General features: G+C 36.5%; 1 protein-coding gene across 14 annotated transcripts in view; it reads right to left on the bottom strand.

The window, feature by feature from the left end:
- The window catches only part of LOC107714392 (PTB domain-containing engulfment adapter protein 1-like), a 188,131-nt gene that overhangs the window by 7,729 nt on the left and 163,326 nt on the right, over nt 1-17,076 (bottom strand). For 13 of the 14 annotated variants that reach the window (XM_016520217.1, XM_016520222.1, XM_016520224.1 and 10 more), the window contains 2 exons: nt 7,272-7,351; nt 2,438-2,499 (listed from right to left, as the gene is read on the bottom strand). In XM_016520217.1, the coding sequence (XP_016375703.1) occupies nt 2,438-2,499; nt 7,272-7,299 (90 nt within the window). In that variant the 5' untranslated portion in view covers nt 7,300-7,351. Of the gene's footprint in view, nt 1-2,437; nt 2,500-7,271; nt 7,352-12,206; nt 12,713-17,076 lie in introns of those variants that run through there. The other variant, XM_016520216.1, reaches the window with a different exon arrangement.

The following is a 17,076-nucleotide window of genomic DNA, read 5'->3' as shown; positions in this document are numbered from 1 at the left end:
ATTTTTGAACCTAAATGTAGTTACCAATTATTACATAGGCCCATCTCCACCTCAGGGTGCGTAAAATGCTTAAATATTCAAATATGTGTCGTCATATCACCAATTGAGTTTAAGGTTGTCTAGAAACAAATCACCCTGCTCTCCCCTAAATAAATAATAAAATAAATAAAATAAAAAGCAAATAAAAAGTCCATTGGATAAAATTTCCATTTTTATTGTGTGCTCAATTATAATGTTAATTTCATTAAAAGGCTTTGATGATTGCTAAGAACATTCTCCACATTTAATCTGGAACAAATTTGGAGCATAACATTTTTATAAAAAAGAAAATCAACATGAACATGAATATGAACAACACTACATTTAGCATCCAACAGATGGAGCTATTAACCTTTGCCCAGTCCTTGTGGTCAAGCATCTGTCTAGACGCTGTGCAAGCTGATTTAACAACGGTTCTTAAAACACCTTGCCATTATTTCTCTAGTCTAATGGCTACTCTACTGAAATGAATAAATGAACAATAACTTGACAGTAACCACAAAGACTCCCAAACTATACTTGTGTGATTTTATGGTCTGACCCATTTTCACTCATCACATAAACATTTCTTATTTTCAGGTTACTCTCAGATACAGCTATAAACAGAATCTTTAAAAGGTCCCACTACCTTTCAAAATGATCATTTCTGGAACTCAGTCATTACAGCTGGTCTGCCTTTTTCCAAGAATGCATTGAAAGTAATGGATTTATGATTAGACTTAAAATCATTATACAGAAAGCTTACACAAATTTTTTTTTCTATTTTCTATTTATTTATTTTTTTAAATCAGAGAAACTCTTCTGGGGCACAAGAACTGCATTGTCTTCCAAACTGGAGTTAAACAAATAAGACTCCATAAACATGTCTGCAGCACGTAGTTATGATGGATGCCATCCACACTCAAGGGCAAGTGAGCACGGTAGGACAGAAAGTGAAGCAGGAGTGATAGATACACTACATTACACTGGGGGGAGAGTCTCTTGTTCCTGATGACTGTTCCCTGCCGGTCTATTCGAAGGTGTTTTTTTGCCAAAGACATCCAGTCTTCACTAATCTATCACCTGCTACACTGGCAGAATATATTTTTCCCCCTCTTTAACTCACTTTCTTTGTATATTCTCATTTCCAAAGGCAGACAACACAGCTGAAACTTCGGCAGCTCTGAGAATCAAAACTGTTTTTGTTTTTGTGAAGAATTCAGTAAGACATCTTAGAAGCACTGCGCGGGAGTAGACAGCTTCTCAGCCCTGAACAGAAGAGGAGTCTTTGGTGAAACGGAGCGTAAAACCGCACTGACAGTGTATATGAGATGTTCTTGCCCACAAGATGTTTGATGAATAGCAAAAGAGACACAAACAAATTCATTGTTTTGCGAAAAAAAAAAAGACTTCGATAGAAAATTGACATAGCATTTGCATTGATCCATCCATTTAAGCTGTCTCTGTTTAGACCTCTGGATATTTGTTGTTGTGTGTGTTTTTTTTTTTTTTTTTAAGAAGTACAGTTGTTGTATTTATGCCAACAAGCATTAAAGTCAACATGAAATCAAAATTGACCCAATTTTCTTTCTTTATCTCATTCTTGTTTTTTTCTGCAAGATGCAGTGTTATTTCCAATAAAGTCAGGCTATTTATTCTCATACTACAATAGTTTTTTTGTACTCCATTAGGCTGGTTCATTAAATATATTAAATTTATATATAAATTCAATAAATATAAGTAAATTATTTTACAAAATTAAAAGAGACATACACTGCCATTCAAAAGTATGAAATACTGTAAGTAACTGTAAAGACAGCAGTTACAAAATATTTCTATTTAAAAAAAATGCTGTTCCTTTGAACTTTGTATGTGATATTTCAGTTTTTTTTTTTTAATAAATCTGCAAAAATGTCAACAATTCTGTGCTTTTCTGTCAATATGGGGTGCTGTGTGTACATTAATGAGGAAAAAAAATTAACTTAAATGATTTTAGCAAATGGCTGCAATATAACAAAGAGTGAAAAATTTAAGGGGGTCTGAATACTTTCCGTACCCACTGTAAGTAACTGTAAAGACAGCAGCTACAAAATATTTCTATTTAAAAAAAATGCTGTTCCTTTGAACTTTGTATACATCAAAGAAATACTAATAAGATATACTAAAAACATATATACTAATATTTCACAATATTACTGTTTTCACTGTATTTTTTATCAATGAAACGCAGCCTTAATGAGCATTATAAATTTATTCTAAAAACTTAAAAAATCTTACAGAACTAAAACTTCAGAATAAGAGTCTAAGTGTACAAAGGTAGTAAAAATGATACAAAAACACAAATGATACAAAAGATCAGCAAAACAGTGAATCTTAAGAGAACAATATTCAGAGAAAAAAAGAGGTTCATAACACATACCTTGACATTGTATGCTATAAAATGCTTGGCCAGTGCTTCTGGAGTGTGCATCCATGATTTATCTAGAAAGAGACAGAACACTATTAATGTAATACGGTTCTTTATGAAGTACGCAATATCTTAATGATATCCTTAATGTTTTAGACAAACAGTATATAAATAAGTAGTCCTTTAAATCAGCTGCTGTTCAAACCTCTTAGCAGCAAAAACTCTAGAGCAAATGTGTATAAACAACAAACCAATTATTATAAATGATTATTCATTAATCAACTGCTGTTCAGACCACTTAGCAGTAAAAGTGTTTGAACAACAAACCATATGATTATAAATAATTATTTTTTTTCCTTTACAGTAGTTAAGTAACTGTTAAATCAAGTAATTTTCAAAGATTGCCAAAGATGAACAGCCAAATGTCTGTGTACAAGAAGGATTTCAGCTAAAGCTGCAGTGTAGATCAAACTGGCTTGTCAGAAGGTGAATTACTGAGATTGGCTTCAAAGGAGTGCTGACGGGGTCAGATGTGACGGACAGGAGACACCACCGTGCCTGTGCTGTTGTGACAGCTTAGAGGAAACTGCAAGGCCTAACTGTGACAAACAAGCCACAGGAGTCACAAGATTCAGCGCGCCTGCCAATTTGCTCAGTATTAACACCCTGAGTTCATTAACAGAGTTAGCCACACCATCGCATGTCCAAAATCTCTTCCTATTCCCTATATAATACGTATCAGGTGTTTGGCAATGCACATTTCCAACATTTATAACTCTTCACACTTTTCTTTTTTCCCCACAATTCTTCCTTTGCTTTAATGTATTACAACTGAGAGGATGCCATACAGCCATTTATATGGAAACGACCAATTAATCTCCCATTTAGACAAAGTATATCTCAAGCAGATCGAAACAAAAGACCCTTGAGGACTCAGAACCTCTTCTGGTATTTCAAGACAGCAATGATCAATTTTAATGAGCAGTTAATTGTAAATATTCAGAAAAAGAAAAAACTGAAATATGGATGACTCTTGGATAAACGGTCATTTTTGAGGCATTCAGAGCAATTTTCCGATCACAAATGCAGACATGGTTTTATGTTTACGCGGCGCGATGCAACGCAACGCGTAAAAAGACAGTATAAATCATTATAATCCGTGATTATGTCCCCACTGGATGTAACAAATGCCTCGTTTATACTGGGTTTTAATGTTTTTGTCTCATCGCTCCGGGACACGGCATCACAGTATGGTAGGGGCGTAACATTTTTGTCACTCGCTTGAGGTATTCGGCCAATACCTCTGGCCAATCAGAGCACACCTTGCTTTTCAGACCGATGAGCTTTGTAAAAATCGATGCGTTTCAGAAAGGAGGAGCATAGAGGAGAAACAATAATGTACAGTATGTGGAAAATAATGTGTTTTTTGAACCTTAAACCGCATAAACACATTTTATTACACCAAATAATGTTCTTTTTAGCAGCATCATATGACCCCTTTAAACTGGTGAGTTATAGATATAACATGTCATCGTACATGAACTTTAAAGATAATTATAAAGATTCAATCCAAGTTGTATATTCTGATCTCATATTTATCCTCATGAATCCATTGCTTATTGAAAATCTGCCAGTTTTTCTTCTTCCACAGACTGTCAGGATACAGTGTTTTCCCGCTTAGATTCCTCAAAGTGGGTGCGATTCATAGGTCAAATGAAGAGTGCACACCTCAAAATGTCACAGTGTTCTTGTGTACATCTTTGTGTAGGAATGGTAGGTGTTTCATAGAGTTCACCATGATGCCGAAGCTGATGACAAAGTGTCTGGAAAAATGCATTGCTTATTATACAGTGCTTTCAGAATAGAAACCAATATAAATGGAGAATGGATGACAAAGAGGAAAATCTGTCAAAAGGTCATAGCATAAGCAAAAGTGGTTGAGTCTGTGGTGCCATCAAAGCATTTCTCTGCATATCTGATCATCTTGACTATCTGTTTGTCTGACTATTAGCATTTAATTAGATGCGTCAATAGAGTGTTTTGCATTTAATTTAAAGGGGTCATATGATGCGATTTCAATTTTTCCTTTCTCTTAGGAATGTTACAAGCTCTTGGTGCATAAAGAAGATCTGTAAAGTTGTTTTTTTTACTTTAAACCGCATAAACACATTTCATTACACCAAATACACAAAATAATGTTCTTTTTAGCAGCATCATATGACCCCTTTAATGAATAGGAAGAGCAGCCAAATATTGATGATGTTTCCCAAACTAATATCTAATGATCAACAATGACTGAATATCAAGTCTGTCAAATCAGAACATCTTGGCATATTCTTAGCAGGTTTTCTCTGCAAGGGCTTCAGAAGAGCATAAGTGCCTTGGTAGTCTCCGCATCTAATTTGGGCAAGTTCTTGTAAGCACACGGACAGATTTTCATTAAAGAAAGATTATGTTTTATCCATAATCGCAGGGTATTTCTGTCATCTCCTGCTATGCACTAAAAAAAGCCTGAAGGAATTAGTAATGCCATGATGACATATTCAGAAATTTCTTAAAGCGTTTTGCAGGGGGGGGGGGGAATAAATAAATAAGACAGAGAGAAAGAAAAACATGGCACAACAACTACTGTAATGTAAGTAATTAGGTAGTGGAACTGTGTACAATTTAGCTAAGGTTATTTACAGGATACTGGGAATATTAGATTGTCACTAATTAACCAGCCACTCTCACCAAATGCAATCATTTCTGAGCTTAAAAGCATGAAAAAAATGAAAGAAAAAATGAATAATTAAGAAAAAAAAACAGAGAAAGAAAAATGCACAAATCACATCAGAGATCATGCTAAATCATTACTCAAAGTTTCACGACTGAGAAATCTTTTGTACTGTTGAGGCTATTCAAGCTGATCATGTTTGGGTTCAAACTTGATTTTATTACGCTCTAAATAACAGACACTGTTGCTATTTCATGTTCTGTATCTGGTAATTGGATGCATAAGTCTGGAAAGAATCTGGTTCCAATTATTTATTTGTCATCACACAAACAGCATTTCTGCCTTCGGCTTTGTAGATTACCAACCATTTAATTCGGAAACTAACAGTCTATACAAGTAGAGTATGTGAACAGTAATTTATATTTCATTCTTCTATATATCAGCAGTTTACCCTGAAGAATCAAAACATTATTTTGACAGCCTGACATAGCCAACATATATTATTTTACAAACTTACAGTTTATACGACAGCCTTTTTTGTCCAATAGCTGACCATCAATCCATCCATCCAAAACTATACAGATAAGGCCTATAACATCTTGATAAACTTTCAGATCGTAGTTGAATTTATTAGGCTGAGTTTTATGATACAAATTATCATCCATTAACTCTGAAAAAGAAAAATAATTCATGACCATATAAGAAACAAAGAGAGACATATTTACACTACCTTACTGACCAATGACAAATCACACATCTAATTGCAATGCAAGATGACATTAGTCAGACTTCATTAGACAGAAACCTCTCTGTGAATCTTTCTGTAACGTCACATCACCACTCACACCAGACACTGCTGCTAATGAATGCATGGCCATAAAATGATTACTGTCTCTCTGTGGTAAATGTCGCTATTGTTCATAAGTGGCTTGGATAGACCTTTTTGTGTTAGTTGGAGAATTTAATGCTTTCCTTCAGACAGATGGGCTATTGGTGTTCTCCACGGTCCAACAGCACTGTCCTGTGCACCAGAAAGGAGGCAATTGTGACAGCAGAAACATCCACAAGGCAGTGGAGGGAAATGTGTTGTGGCCGCAAGAGCTTTGCTCTTTTCAGTGCCCAAATAATTACTTTGTTATGCCTAACCTCTTTATGAAATCAGATTACAACTTGTTCTGGGTAAATGAGCAAATTCTAAATGAATTTGCAATGTAGTACACTAGAGATGCATTATACAATGGTGAACTGGTTTGTTTACATATTGCAATGAAAAACAAAAATTCAACAACCTTGGTTTTTAGTGATAGTGTCCTGGTATTTCATGTTTTTAATATTGGAGACAACAGTTCATGAAAACATTAGACAAGCTACCCACAAATCTTAATGTACTTATAAAAATACAGTAGTCAGTAACAGCAGAGTGTATTGGTACTTGAAAAATGGTACTCTGCATACTTACAATATAATGTCTTATTCATATAAACAACCAGATGTATTACATTCACCTGAGAATATATTTGTAAGCATCATCATTTGCCATTCTGAGGGATTCAGCACTGGACACTACTTGTGATTATAATCTATATCTTCAAAGCAAGCCAGACAGGCCAACAGGAGCTCCTAACACAGAAATATTACTAGTGCATTCCCTGCCATCTGGGATCTAAGAATGGCCAGTAGGGTTTATCACATCAAAGATCCATTAATTCATTTTGGAAAGAAGGGTGGGACAGGTGGTTGTAAATACATAGAGGAAAAAAAAACAGACCTCTGGAGGCAGACAGGTTGTCTGCTCCAAGCCACTGAGAAATGACAGAAAGGGAGGAGAGACTAGGTGAGGAAAAAAGAGAGGTAGAGATAGACAGAGATACAGGCAGACAGATAGGAGTATGAAAAGGGAGAGTCTGAACAATAGAGTTTTATAAGGGTTTCTGTTAGGACTGACAGTTTTAACATATACATTATGCATATATATATATATATATGCAAATAATAATTGCTATTAATTAAACAATACCATTAAAATTATTACATTTGAAAAATCGTTTGACGGCCCTATAAGTTCTGAGCTGGATGGACATGCAGAGGAGAGAGAGGAAAGCAAGACAAAACCTGGTACAACCCACATACCTTTTTTTCTGTTAAATGCCCGGTTCATGCTTGAAAACGCTCCGTCTCAGCTGCGATTTCCTGGAATGTGCCACCTCTACCTGGTGGGATGAGAACGTATATGGAAATTTAATCCACGGAGTCTGAGAAATAGGAATACATGTTTCAAAAACAAAATCCTGTGAATCTGCCCCTAAGGTTAAGTCTCCTATGGTGTGTTATTGCACAAAAATGTTACTGGGTTAAAAGTTATTGGGTTCATAAGAAATAAAAAGCAAATATCTCAAAAAAGAAAAAAGAATTGGGGGGATAAACCAAAAGCACTACAGCAGGTAGGAGGGTTATTAGTCAAAACTATAAATATTATTGGTAAATATGCCCTTCATGGTTCAAATATTTCAAAAAGTTAGACTGCGGCAGTTAAATGAAAGGTGCTGTAATATATATATATATATATTTGCAAAAGCCTTAGGCCACTAGAAATTTTCAAAAAAAAAAAAAAAAAGGGTTTAAGTCAGTTATTTCTATCTTTTGCTGTAGTGTGTCAGTATCTATCTATCTGTCTGTCTGTCTGTCTACCTTTTTTTTTAATAATAAGCTTACAATGACTGAAATTGTTTACGATTGAATGAAAATAAAATTGGACTTGCATGGCTTTTAGCCCATGTCTTTGAGACCATCTACACCATGTACTCCTGAACATCAACAAAATAAACTTTTAACATGTATATGGATTTTTTTCCAGTGAAATATTATCTAAAATGAGAATCTCTCTTTCCGCAATGCCACACATGTGAAACTGAAGCCTACTGGCTATTGAAAAAAGACAGGGGAGAGCTGTATGTACCACTCAAAACATCCTGCTTCAATGGGAAAAACAATGTGAACTGACAGAAAATGATGCTCATTCCGTTGGCACTACAGGGAAAAAAAAAAGAGATGTCCTGTAGAATTTCTTTTCACTGCATGCTATCCTAAGTTTCTCCCTCTCAGGCATTGTCAAACATCAGGAGATAAGCTTAGCCAATGACTTATACAGGCTATGAAACAAACTAATCAAATGTTAAGCCCAATGGGCAGACATATTACAATGTTATTGTTGGATGGATGGATGCTGAAAGAAGAGATTGCAAGACCTCCTCAAGGGGTCCATGTGCACATTACTGATTTCCCTGATGCAGGAAAGACAAAAGCTTTTCATAGAGACTCTTCAGACAAATGTGTCTTTAACCTCACAGTGACTTCAAACTCATTACTCATTACTCCCACTGCCTATCTTGTTAATTTGAACATGATACAAGATAACTTTGCTGGGTATGTTTATCATTGACTTCCTGAATTTGTTGTGTAGAGCCAATCATGTTCATGGTAAAATGCACGGAGACAATGAGAACAATGCAGTTTTAATGCTGTACATAACTTAAAGCATTTTATATTCTTGTTAAGAATAACTGAGCAGCTTTCATGCCAGTACAATTATTGTTAAATGTTCAAGGTGAATACTGTACGATGTGCACTTTTTTTTTCTCTCCTCTCAAACATTATGGTCATGATAGTAATGAAAGAAAAACTGATTATGTGCTGTCTTGAGAGGAAATGCTAAGTTCCATTTAGACCCTATAGTATGAAATGCTATTACGATATAACCAATAATGTTTTATACAAGTCCTTTCACACAATGTCTTGCAAAATATGCAATGTAAGGAGAGATGCCTATGATTTTTACAGTGTGTCTTCATGTGAAGGGTGTGGTGCTTCAATGGAGTGAAGCAGTAAATTATAGTATTTTGTAGTGCTGGGCGGTATACCGGTTCATACCGAATACCGGTTATAAGTGAGAGTGACTCCTGGTTAACATTTAAAAGGGGTCGTGTTTAGTCACTATTTAGTGTGGTATTTTTTGACAATATTCACTCATCATGACAGTAAAATAGGGCATTCTAAGTCAATATACTGCAGTATTTCCTCTCTCAATCAGTAGAAAATATGGTTAACACCCGGTCATGCATGAAAAAAAAAATACAGTCATGTACTGTGAAACCGGTTTAATTTTGAAAAATACCGTGATATAAATTTTTGGTCATACCACACACAGCACTAGTATTTTGGGAAGACATGGCACACAAGAATGTCATTTAAGGCTTCATGACAAAACAATGCATTTATGTTTTCTTTAAAGGTGACATATCATGAAAATCTGACTTTTCCCGGTTTTAAGTGCTATAATCAGGTCCCCAGTTCATCTACCAACCAAGGAAACGTGAAAAAGATTAACCCAGTAACTTTGTTTTGGTAAGCCTTTTTCTGCAAGCGTTTGAGGTTTAAACTAATATGGTTTAAAACGCATGATTTCAGCGCGATAAACATGATATTCAGAACCAAAACAGATGTTTTTAGCAGGTACTAGCTGTAATGGCGCAGCTCTATTCTGGAAAAGGGGGCGGGGAGCAGCAGCTAATTTGCATTTAAAGAGACAGGCCTGAAAAACAGCGTGTTTCTGCTTCCACTCAAATTTGGCATTTTCAAAATGATATAATTAATGATCTGTGGAGTATTTTGAACAGAAACTTCACAGACAAATTCTGGGGACACCAGAGACTTATATTACATATTCTAAAAAGGGGCATATGTCTCCTTACATATCATTCATCCCATTTTGTACCATTTACATGATGATGACAATATGCAAGCCGCTTACTGGGTTGAACCAATGAGGCATAAATCCGCAATAACGGATTTTGTCTTAAGAGAATGGTTTTGTCTATGACAGTTGGGCCATAATACATCTGAATTATTGCAAGAGACCTTTGAAAAGCCCTCAGAAAATATGAATATACATATGCATCAATATTTTTAAATATATATTTTAAAAAGTTCTTTAGATGTACAAATATTTTTTTAAATATACATACATACATACATACAAACAAACAAACAACGTTTATTTAGAAAATATGATAAAAGCATCAAATTAATTTTACAAGTACACAGGCACATTTAGGTTTTTTTTGGCTCCCAAGAGAGCAAAGCAAACAGGCTTCAACATGACAGACTGCCAACTTTAAAAGCAAAGAGGCTGAACAGGAAGGCAGGCACTTGTATTTTTTTATTCACAGGCAATTGATCTGTCATAAAGAGCCATGGAGAGTCAAATGTACAAGGACAGTGGACATCACTGACTGAGCAGGTGGAGTCACAAGTATATCGCGTCACCCCTGCCAGCAGCCTGAAGAGACAAAGAACTGGAACAACTTCGAAAGAATTGATAAATCATTCGGAGTTCTGTCACAGTTCAGAAAACTTGTGAAAAAGGGCTGACACATATAAACTGAGTCATATTTACAGTCAACAGTGCACAGGTTTCCTTACCTAACACATTTGCTCCACAGAAAACCGCCCAAGCCATTTCATTACAACATTCCACAGAGAATGTAAAAAAAAACTGGGTACAATGCCCACTCTTTCCCAGTTATTCTGCTTAGCAATATTATCAGTTGCCCGGTCACACCTGGGCAAACACCTGGCTGTGCTGTCCGCCTGACTGATAGCAGCTGTGTTTGTTCTCCGTTTATCACTTCCTGGCTGGTCACTCTGTCCCACAGGGGAGACCCTGAGACCTCCTTTATGCTGAGCTGCAAAGTTCTGCTGATAATATTTAGCATCTTCATAGAGAACTCCAGCTTATGCATGTCTGAGAGAACCCAAAGCAATTTATAACTGTTGGGTGGAGAAGCTAAAGTCCTCCAGATTTGAGAACTGAGATTGCCTGGGTCCTTTTTGCTGGAGTTAAAGTACAAATAAAGTTGCAAATAGCAGTTATTAGGATCCAAGTGCAATTTGTCTTTCAGCTAAAAATCTCACAAAAATTCATATTCTAAAACAATAACTGCTGTCTAAGGCCTTCTGGACTACAATGTTCTGAAGTCTATCAAATACAGACCAGGCGAACAACTTAATTTGCAAATCATGTTTTCAAAAAATTTAATATTTTGGAAAAATGTTATATGCAGAAACAAATGTGGGTATAAGAGACATCTAAACATAAACATGAGACAAATCCCTGAATATAAAACACGTTTCCATGACGTCTCATGAAATATAAAAATCAAAATGTTTTTTTTTTTTTTTGCTTTGTAGTAGCACCAATATTCCATCTCACAACTTTTGAGTTCAGGCTGACATTTAGGCCTTTCTACCATTTACAGTTTGTTCTGCAATAATAATTATGACAATAATTTCTGAACTTCATGCTTGGAAGCCTAAAAATGGCATCAGAGAAGACCAAAAAAAACATGTTCTCATGTACTTTATACATGCTTTAACATGCACTTTACATATGCAGTTCTTAAGGGTATTCTTAAGAATACAAACAAAATATCTCTCACATTCATTGAAAACAGAAGCTACAACAGGATCAGTTCTTGAAGAAAAAAAAAAAGTAAAAAAAAAAGACTAATACTGATACGACTTAGGAAATGGTCATTTTTTTTAAATATTGTAGTCAACTATCAAAAAACTTTATTAAATAATTTTGATAATGATGTTTAAAAATCCAAAAATTTCCAAACACTCCAAAAGCATGCAGCAGCTTGGGATGAACAGGAAAATATAAGCATCCAGTCCAAAAAAAAAGGTTAAGGCCGTTCAAAGCAGAGGAACATTCCACTGATATGACCCATATCTGAGTCAACACTGCCAGCATTTACAACAAAACTATGCTTTCACCACCACAACTGCACTGAGAAACACAGAATGAAATAAAAATATCCTTTGTTTCCAACAGAACCCTATTCACTGAGCTCAAATAGCAACCATTCTAAAACAATGATTGTTAATTCAACCCTCTGGATTCCTTACATGGATCAGTTGTTATTCTCCGCTGAGCTCAGAGCCATACTCCAAACACTCCAGTCCTTTCTGTCAGACCTCTCCACATAAAAAGGCCAACATTCTTACCAATAATGAGAGGAGATTTCCAAAGCACCAGCCAGTGTATTCTGCCAAAGAGGAACCGAATGAGAAAACCAGTGGAGAGCACCTTTAGACGAAAGCGAAAAGATGGGTGAAATGTAGAGCCGGGCGACTTCTTTGCTTTCACACAAGCTGGGATACTAAGGAGGAAGTTCCAGCAGTGCTTAATAGTTTTCAGCTGTTGGCCAGATGGGGTTATGTGAAGTAAGAGGGGCGGCGGGTTTGCAAGCAAAACTAGGTGTCTCATGAGTGTGAAAGAACTTCTTGAAAGAAAGAACAAGAGAAAAGAGACAGGAAGAGAGAATGACAGAAATAAGTAGTGCTGTGCAGGGGAAAATATTTTAGATTTATATCTCTGGAAAACATGGTTCCGATTGGCCAATCACAGTTTTAACAGTCAAATATCTCTGTATAATGATCGCTAAAACTGTACATTTGACCACTGTTCATAGCAACATACTAGTGCTTTCATTTCATTTAGATTTTTTTTTTATTTTATTTTCCTTTTCAACATTAGAATACACAATTGGCACTATTTTGCAACTCAAAACGTACAGTAGTAAAAGAGGGTTTAGGCTATTTTGCCTTGCTAACACTGACCAAGGCTGCAAGATGCATGTTTTAAATAATAGTAACAATAATAATTTTTTCCAAAAAGAAGTATCAGTGTTAGCAGGGCATCTGTGTTAGTAATTCACACTGAAAACTAGCTGAACACATGAAAACAAAAGTTTCCACCACAGAAAAAAAAAAAAACATTAACCACAAAAATTCTGGTTCATACTTCATCCACAGAGCAACTTAAGTGCAAGACAGTAGACTTTAGCAGCTAACAGTAATACACACTGAAATCTGACATATGCCTTATTCAACATGTCACAACTGTTACAGATGACCAAGACACTAGACAGACAGCAGACATGGAAATGAACAGCTCATATAGATGGTGAAAAGTACAGCCATTCTCTCTTCACATCTCCAAGAAGAAATAGAGAGGGGTGGGGCGGTGTTAGTCTTGGCATCAGCAGGTCTGAGAATATTTTTAAGGATTCTTTTCCTTTATTATGCTAAAATTTGTTTTCCTTTCCATCCTCTCGCCCCCTCCTCCTTGAGTGGACAGATGTGGGGAGGGGAAAGTAATGCGTTTAAGACTTTGGCATTTTCCATTTTGTGAGGTAAAAGTACTTATTCTGTGGTTTGGACCATATGTTTTAAGAAGTGCAGAAGTAGTCATAATCTTACAAGCATTAAGATCGACATGAAGAAATGTTGACAATTAAATGTTTCTCTTTAAGAAATCTGATAACACTTTCAGATTGGCAAAGGAAAAACAACAAACATAAGCAACATCAACAATGTTACCTTAAACTACTAATAATGAATGCAGAAACACACAAATGTGATACAAAATGGTCAACTGTTCATTTCGGCGAATCAATTCCAAACTCTTACTCAACCATTAATATGTACTACCATTAAAAAAACATTCACAGCAGTGTGGGCTTGCACATTCCAGACAAACTGTCTGTTAGTGCAATAGTTGTGTTTTTTTAGTTAATCTTGCTGCATTGTTTCACCAGTAGGTGGTGACAAGTGATTGTCTTTATGAGTGAGTCAATTAATTGTTAACCGATTCATTCAAAAACACTGATTTATTAAGGGACAAAACAAGTGACTGGCTTTATGAGTGAGTCAGTGAATCATTCACTCAACTGATTCTTTCAAAAACACAGAATCACTTAGTGTTACTTGGAAATCTGAAACTCTATGCCTTTGTTTGAAACGATTTTCATTGGTGGTGCAAACTGGTAATATTGTTTAAAATGCAAGTTATTTTGTATAAAATATAAAAAGATATACAGATATTGAGATACATTTTTACATGAATTGCCCAATCCTACCAACTCAAATGTGAAACTGAGAGACTGAGAGAGTTTATGTATGTAGATACATTGACTCAGTGACTTGCAGAAGATGAAAGGAAACAGAGTGGGTGAGGAGATCTTGGCTGGGAGAAAGAGGAGCACAGTCTTGTTAAGGTTCGGAAGCTAGCTGAAGTAAAAGTCTTTGCATTTCTATTTTTGCTGCACCCCAGTCTTCCTTTGCCAAGAACGTACTTGTATCTGTATCTGATCAAGGCACAAAAAAGGTATTGAAAAAGCATCTCCGTTCCAAAATTCCAAGAGAGCTGCCTACGTAGGGAGCATTTTAAGGCATCACTGACAAGCTCTCAACTTGTTTTTAGTAGTATTGGTTTACTAGGTTCCCACTTGCCTGCTTATTTTTAACAGCAAAATAATTTGAGCATTCAAAAACACTGATTTATTAAGGGACAAAACAAGTGACTGGCTTTATGAGTGAGTCAGTGAATCATTCACTCAACTGATTCTTTCAAAAACACAGAATCACTTAGTGTTACTTGGAAATCTGAAACTCTATGCCTTTGTTTGAAACGATTTTCATTGGTGGTGCAAACTGGTAATATTGTTTAAAATGCAAGTTATTTTGTATAAAATATAAAAAGATATACAGATATTGAGATACATTTTTACATGAATTGCCCAATCCTACCAACTCAAATGTGAAACTGAGAGACTGAGAGAGTTTATGTATGTAGATACATTGACTCAGTGACTTGCAGAAGATGAAAGGAAACAGAGTGGGTGAGGAGATCTTGGCTGGGAGAAAGAGGAGCACAGTCTTGTTAAGGTTCGGAAGCTAGCTGAAGTAAAAGTCTTTGCATTTCTATTTTTGCTGCACCCCAGTCTTCCTTTGCCAAGAACGTACTTGTATCTGTATCTGATCAAGGCACAAAAAAGGTATTGAAAAAGCATCTCCGTTCCAAAATTCCAAGAGAGCTGCCTACGTAGGGGGCATTTTAAGGCATCACTGACAAGCTCTCAACTTGTTTTTAGTAGTATTGGTTTACTAGGTTCCCACTTGCCTGCTTATTTTTAACAGCAAAATAATTTGAGCACTATTTGCTGCCTAAAGCATTTCAAATCAGCCACTTGTGAGGTTAAAGTGGTTTTCTTCATAAATTGTGATAAACCAGCCTTGATGAGCTATAATTACAGAAGAACTCTTCAAGACATACCATACCATCAACTAATAGAACAACACCAAGGTCGAGCAACAGAGCATTTTTCAATAGATCAGCTGTCAACTTTTAGCTGATGTTTTGAACGAATTTTACTGCAGGTTTGAAAAGCCTGGTCTCACACCCCACACCCGCTCTGACCATCTTACAACACAGCCACCAACACCCTCCCCCTCCCTCCCGACAACTGCTTCTCAGCCTGCACTTAAGATGAAGATGATGTATGCAAAATCTTCAGGAAACAGAAGATAAGGAAAGCCAAAGGCCGAGACAATGTCTCTCCAGCCTGCCTCAAAGCATGTGCTGTCCTGCTGTCATCCATCTTCACACTGATCTTCAACGGATCACTGGAGCTGTGTAAAGTCCCCTCCTGCTTCAAACGCTCCACCATCATCCCTGTAAGGAACCAAAAATTACGGGACTAAATGACTACAGCTCTGTTGATTTAACGTTTGTGGTCATGAAGTCATTTGAGAGACTGGTGTTGGCCTACTTGAAGGACATTACTGGACCCTTGCTGGACCCCCTGCAGTTTGCTTACCGAGCAAACAGGTCTGTGGATGATGCAGTCAATATGGAACTGCACTACATCCTTCAACATCTGGACAAACCAGGGACTTATGCAAGGATCCTGTTTGTGGACTTCAGCTCTGCTTTCAACTCCATCATCCCGGATACCATCCTGTATAAACTGACCCAGCTCTCTTTACCCACCTTCATCTGTCAGTGGATCACCAGCTTCCTGACAGACAGGCAGCAACTAGTGAGGCTGGGAAAATTCACACCAGCACCATCAGCACTTGAGCTCCTCAGGGATGTGTGCTCTCCCCACTGCTTTTCTCCCACTACACAAATGACTGCACCTCTAAAGACCCCTCTGTCAAACTCCTGAAGTTTGCAGATGACACCACAGTCATCGGTCTCATCCAGGATGGCGACGAGTCTGCTTACAGACAAGAGGTTGAGCAGCTGGCTGTCTGGTGCAGTCACAACAACCTGGAGCTGAACATGCTCAAAACTGTGGAGATGATTGTGGACTTTAGGAGATAGGCCAGAGCTTGTTTTCATACAATAGGTGAATTGAGCAAAGTAATACGGAAGTTCTAAGCGGCCATGCATTATTATAATTTTTTCTTTCTTGTTTTCTCGTGATCTCGACATAACAAAAGTTGTTTTCTCGTTATCACGACTTAATTTTCTTGTGATCTCGACATGACATAAAAGTGGTTCTTTTAACAATGATCGTTTGATTTTTAAAACACAATGCATTGTGAGTCTACTATTGCTATAGTAACGAACGCAACCTTGACGGGGACATTCTTAACCTGGCTTAATGCATTAATTGAGAGTGTTTTTGAAAAACCAAACTCAGTATACACATTATTAGTAATTAATTCTATGTACAGACAAGCAAATGAGCCCATAATAAGAATGCAATGCGTTTAATTCCGTGTTAATTGTTTTCCTCCCATAGCCAACTGTACAGACAACACTTAACGTGGCTTAATGCGTTAAGGCAGTGTTTTTAAAAGACCAAACTCAGTAAACACATAATTAATAAAGCATTCTCTGTACAGACAAGCAAATGAGCCCATAATAAGAACGTAATGTGTTTAACGCGTTAAGCATTTTACCCATAGATAACCGTTATAAGAAAAACGCGTTGCGTTCGCATCCTGGACTCATCTGCTTGTCTGTACATAATTATAATTTACTAATAATGTGTTTAATGAGTTTGGTCTTTTAAAAACACTC

This window comes from Sinocyclocheilus rhinocerous, unplaced genomic scaffold, assembly GCF_001515625.1.
Source record: "Sinocyclocheilus rhinocerous isolate Xijiao unplaced genomic scaffold, SAMN03320098_v1.1 scaffold449, whole genome shotgun sequence".
Lineage (NCBI taxonomy): Eukaryota > Metazoa > Chordata > Actinopteri > Cypriniformes > Cyprinidae > Sinocyclocheilus > Sinocyclocheilus rhinocerous.
The sequence above is the reverse complement of the archived record's forward strand: the minus strand, read 5'-3'. Positions and strand labels throughout refer to the sequence as shown.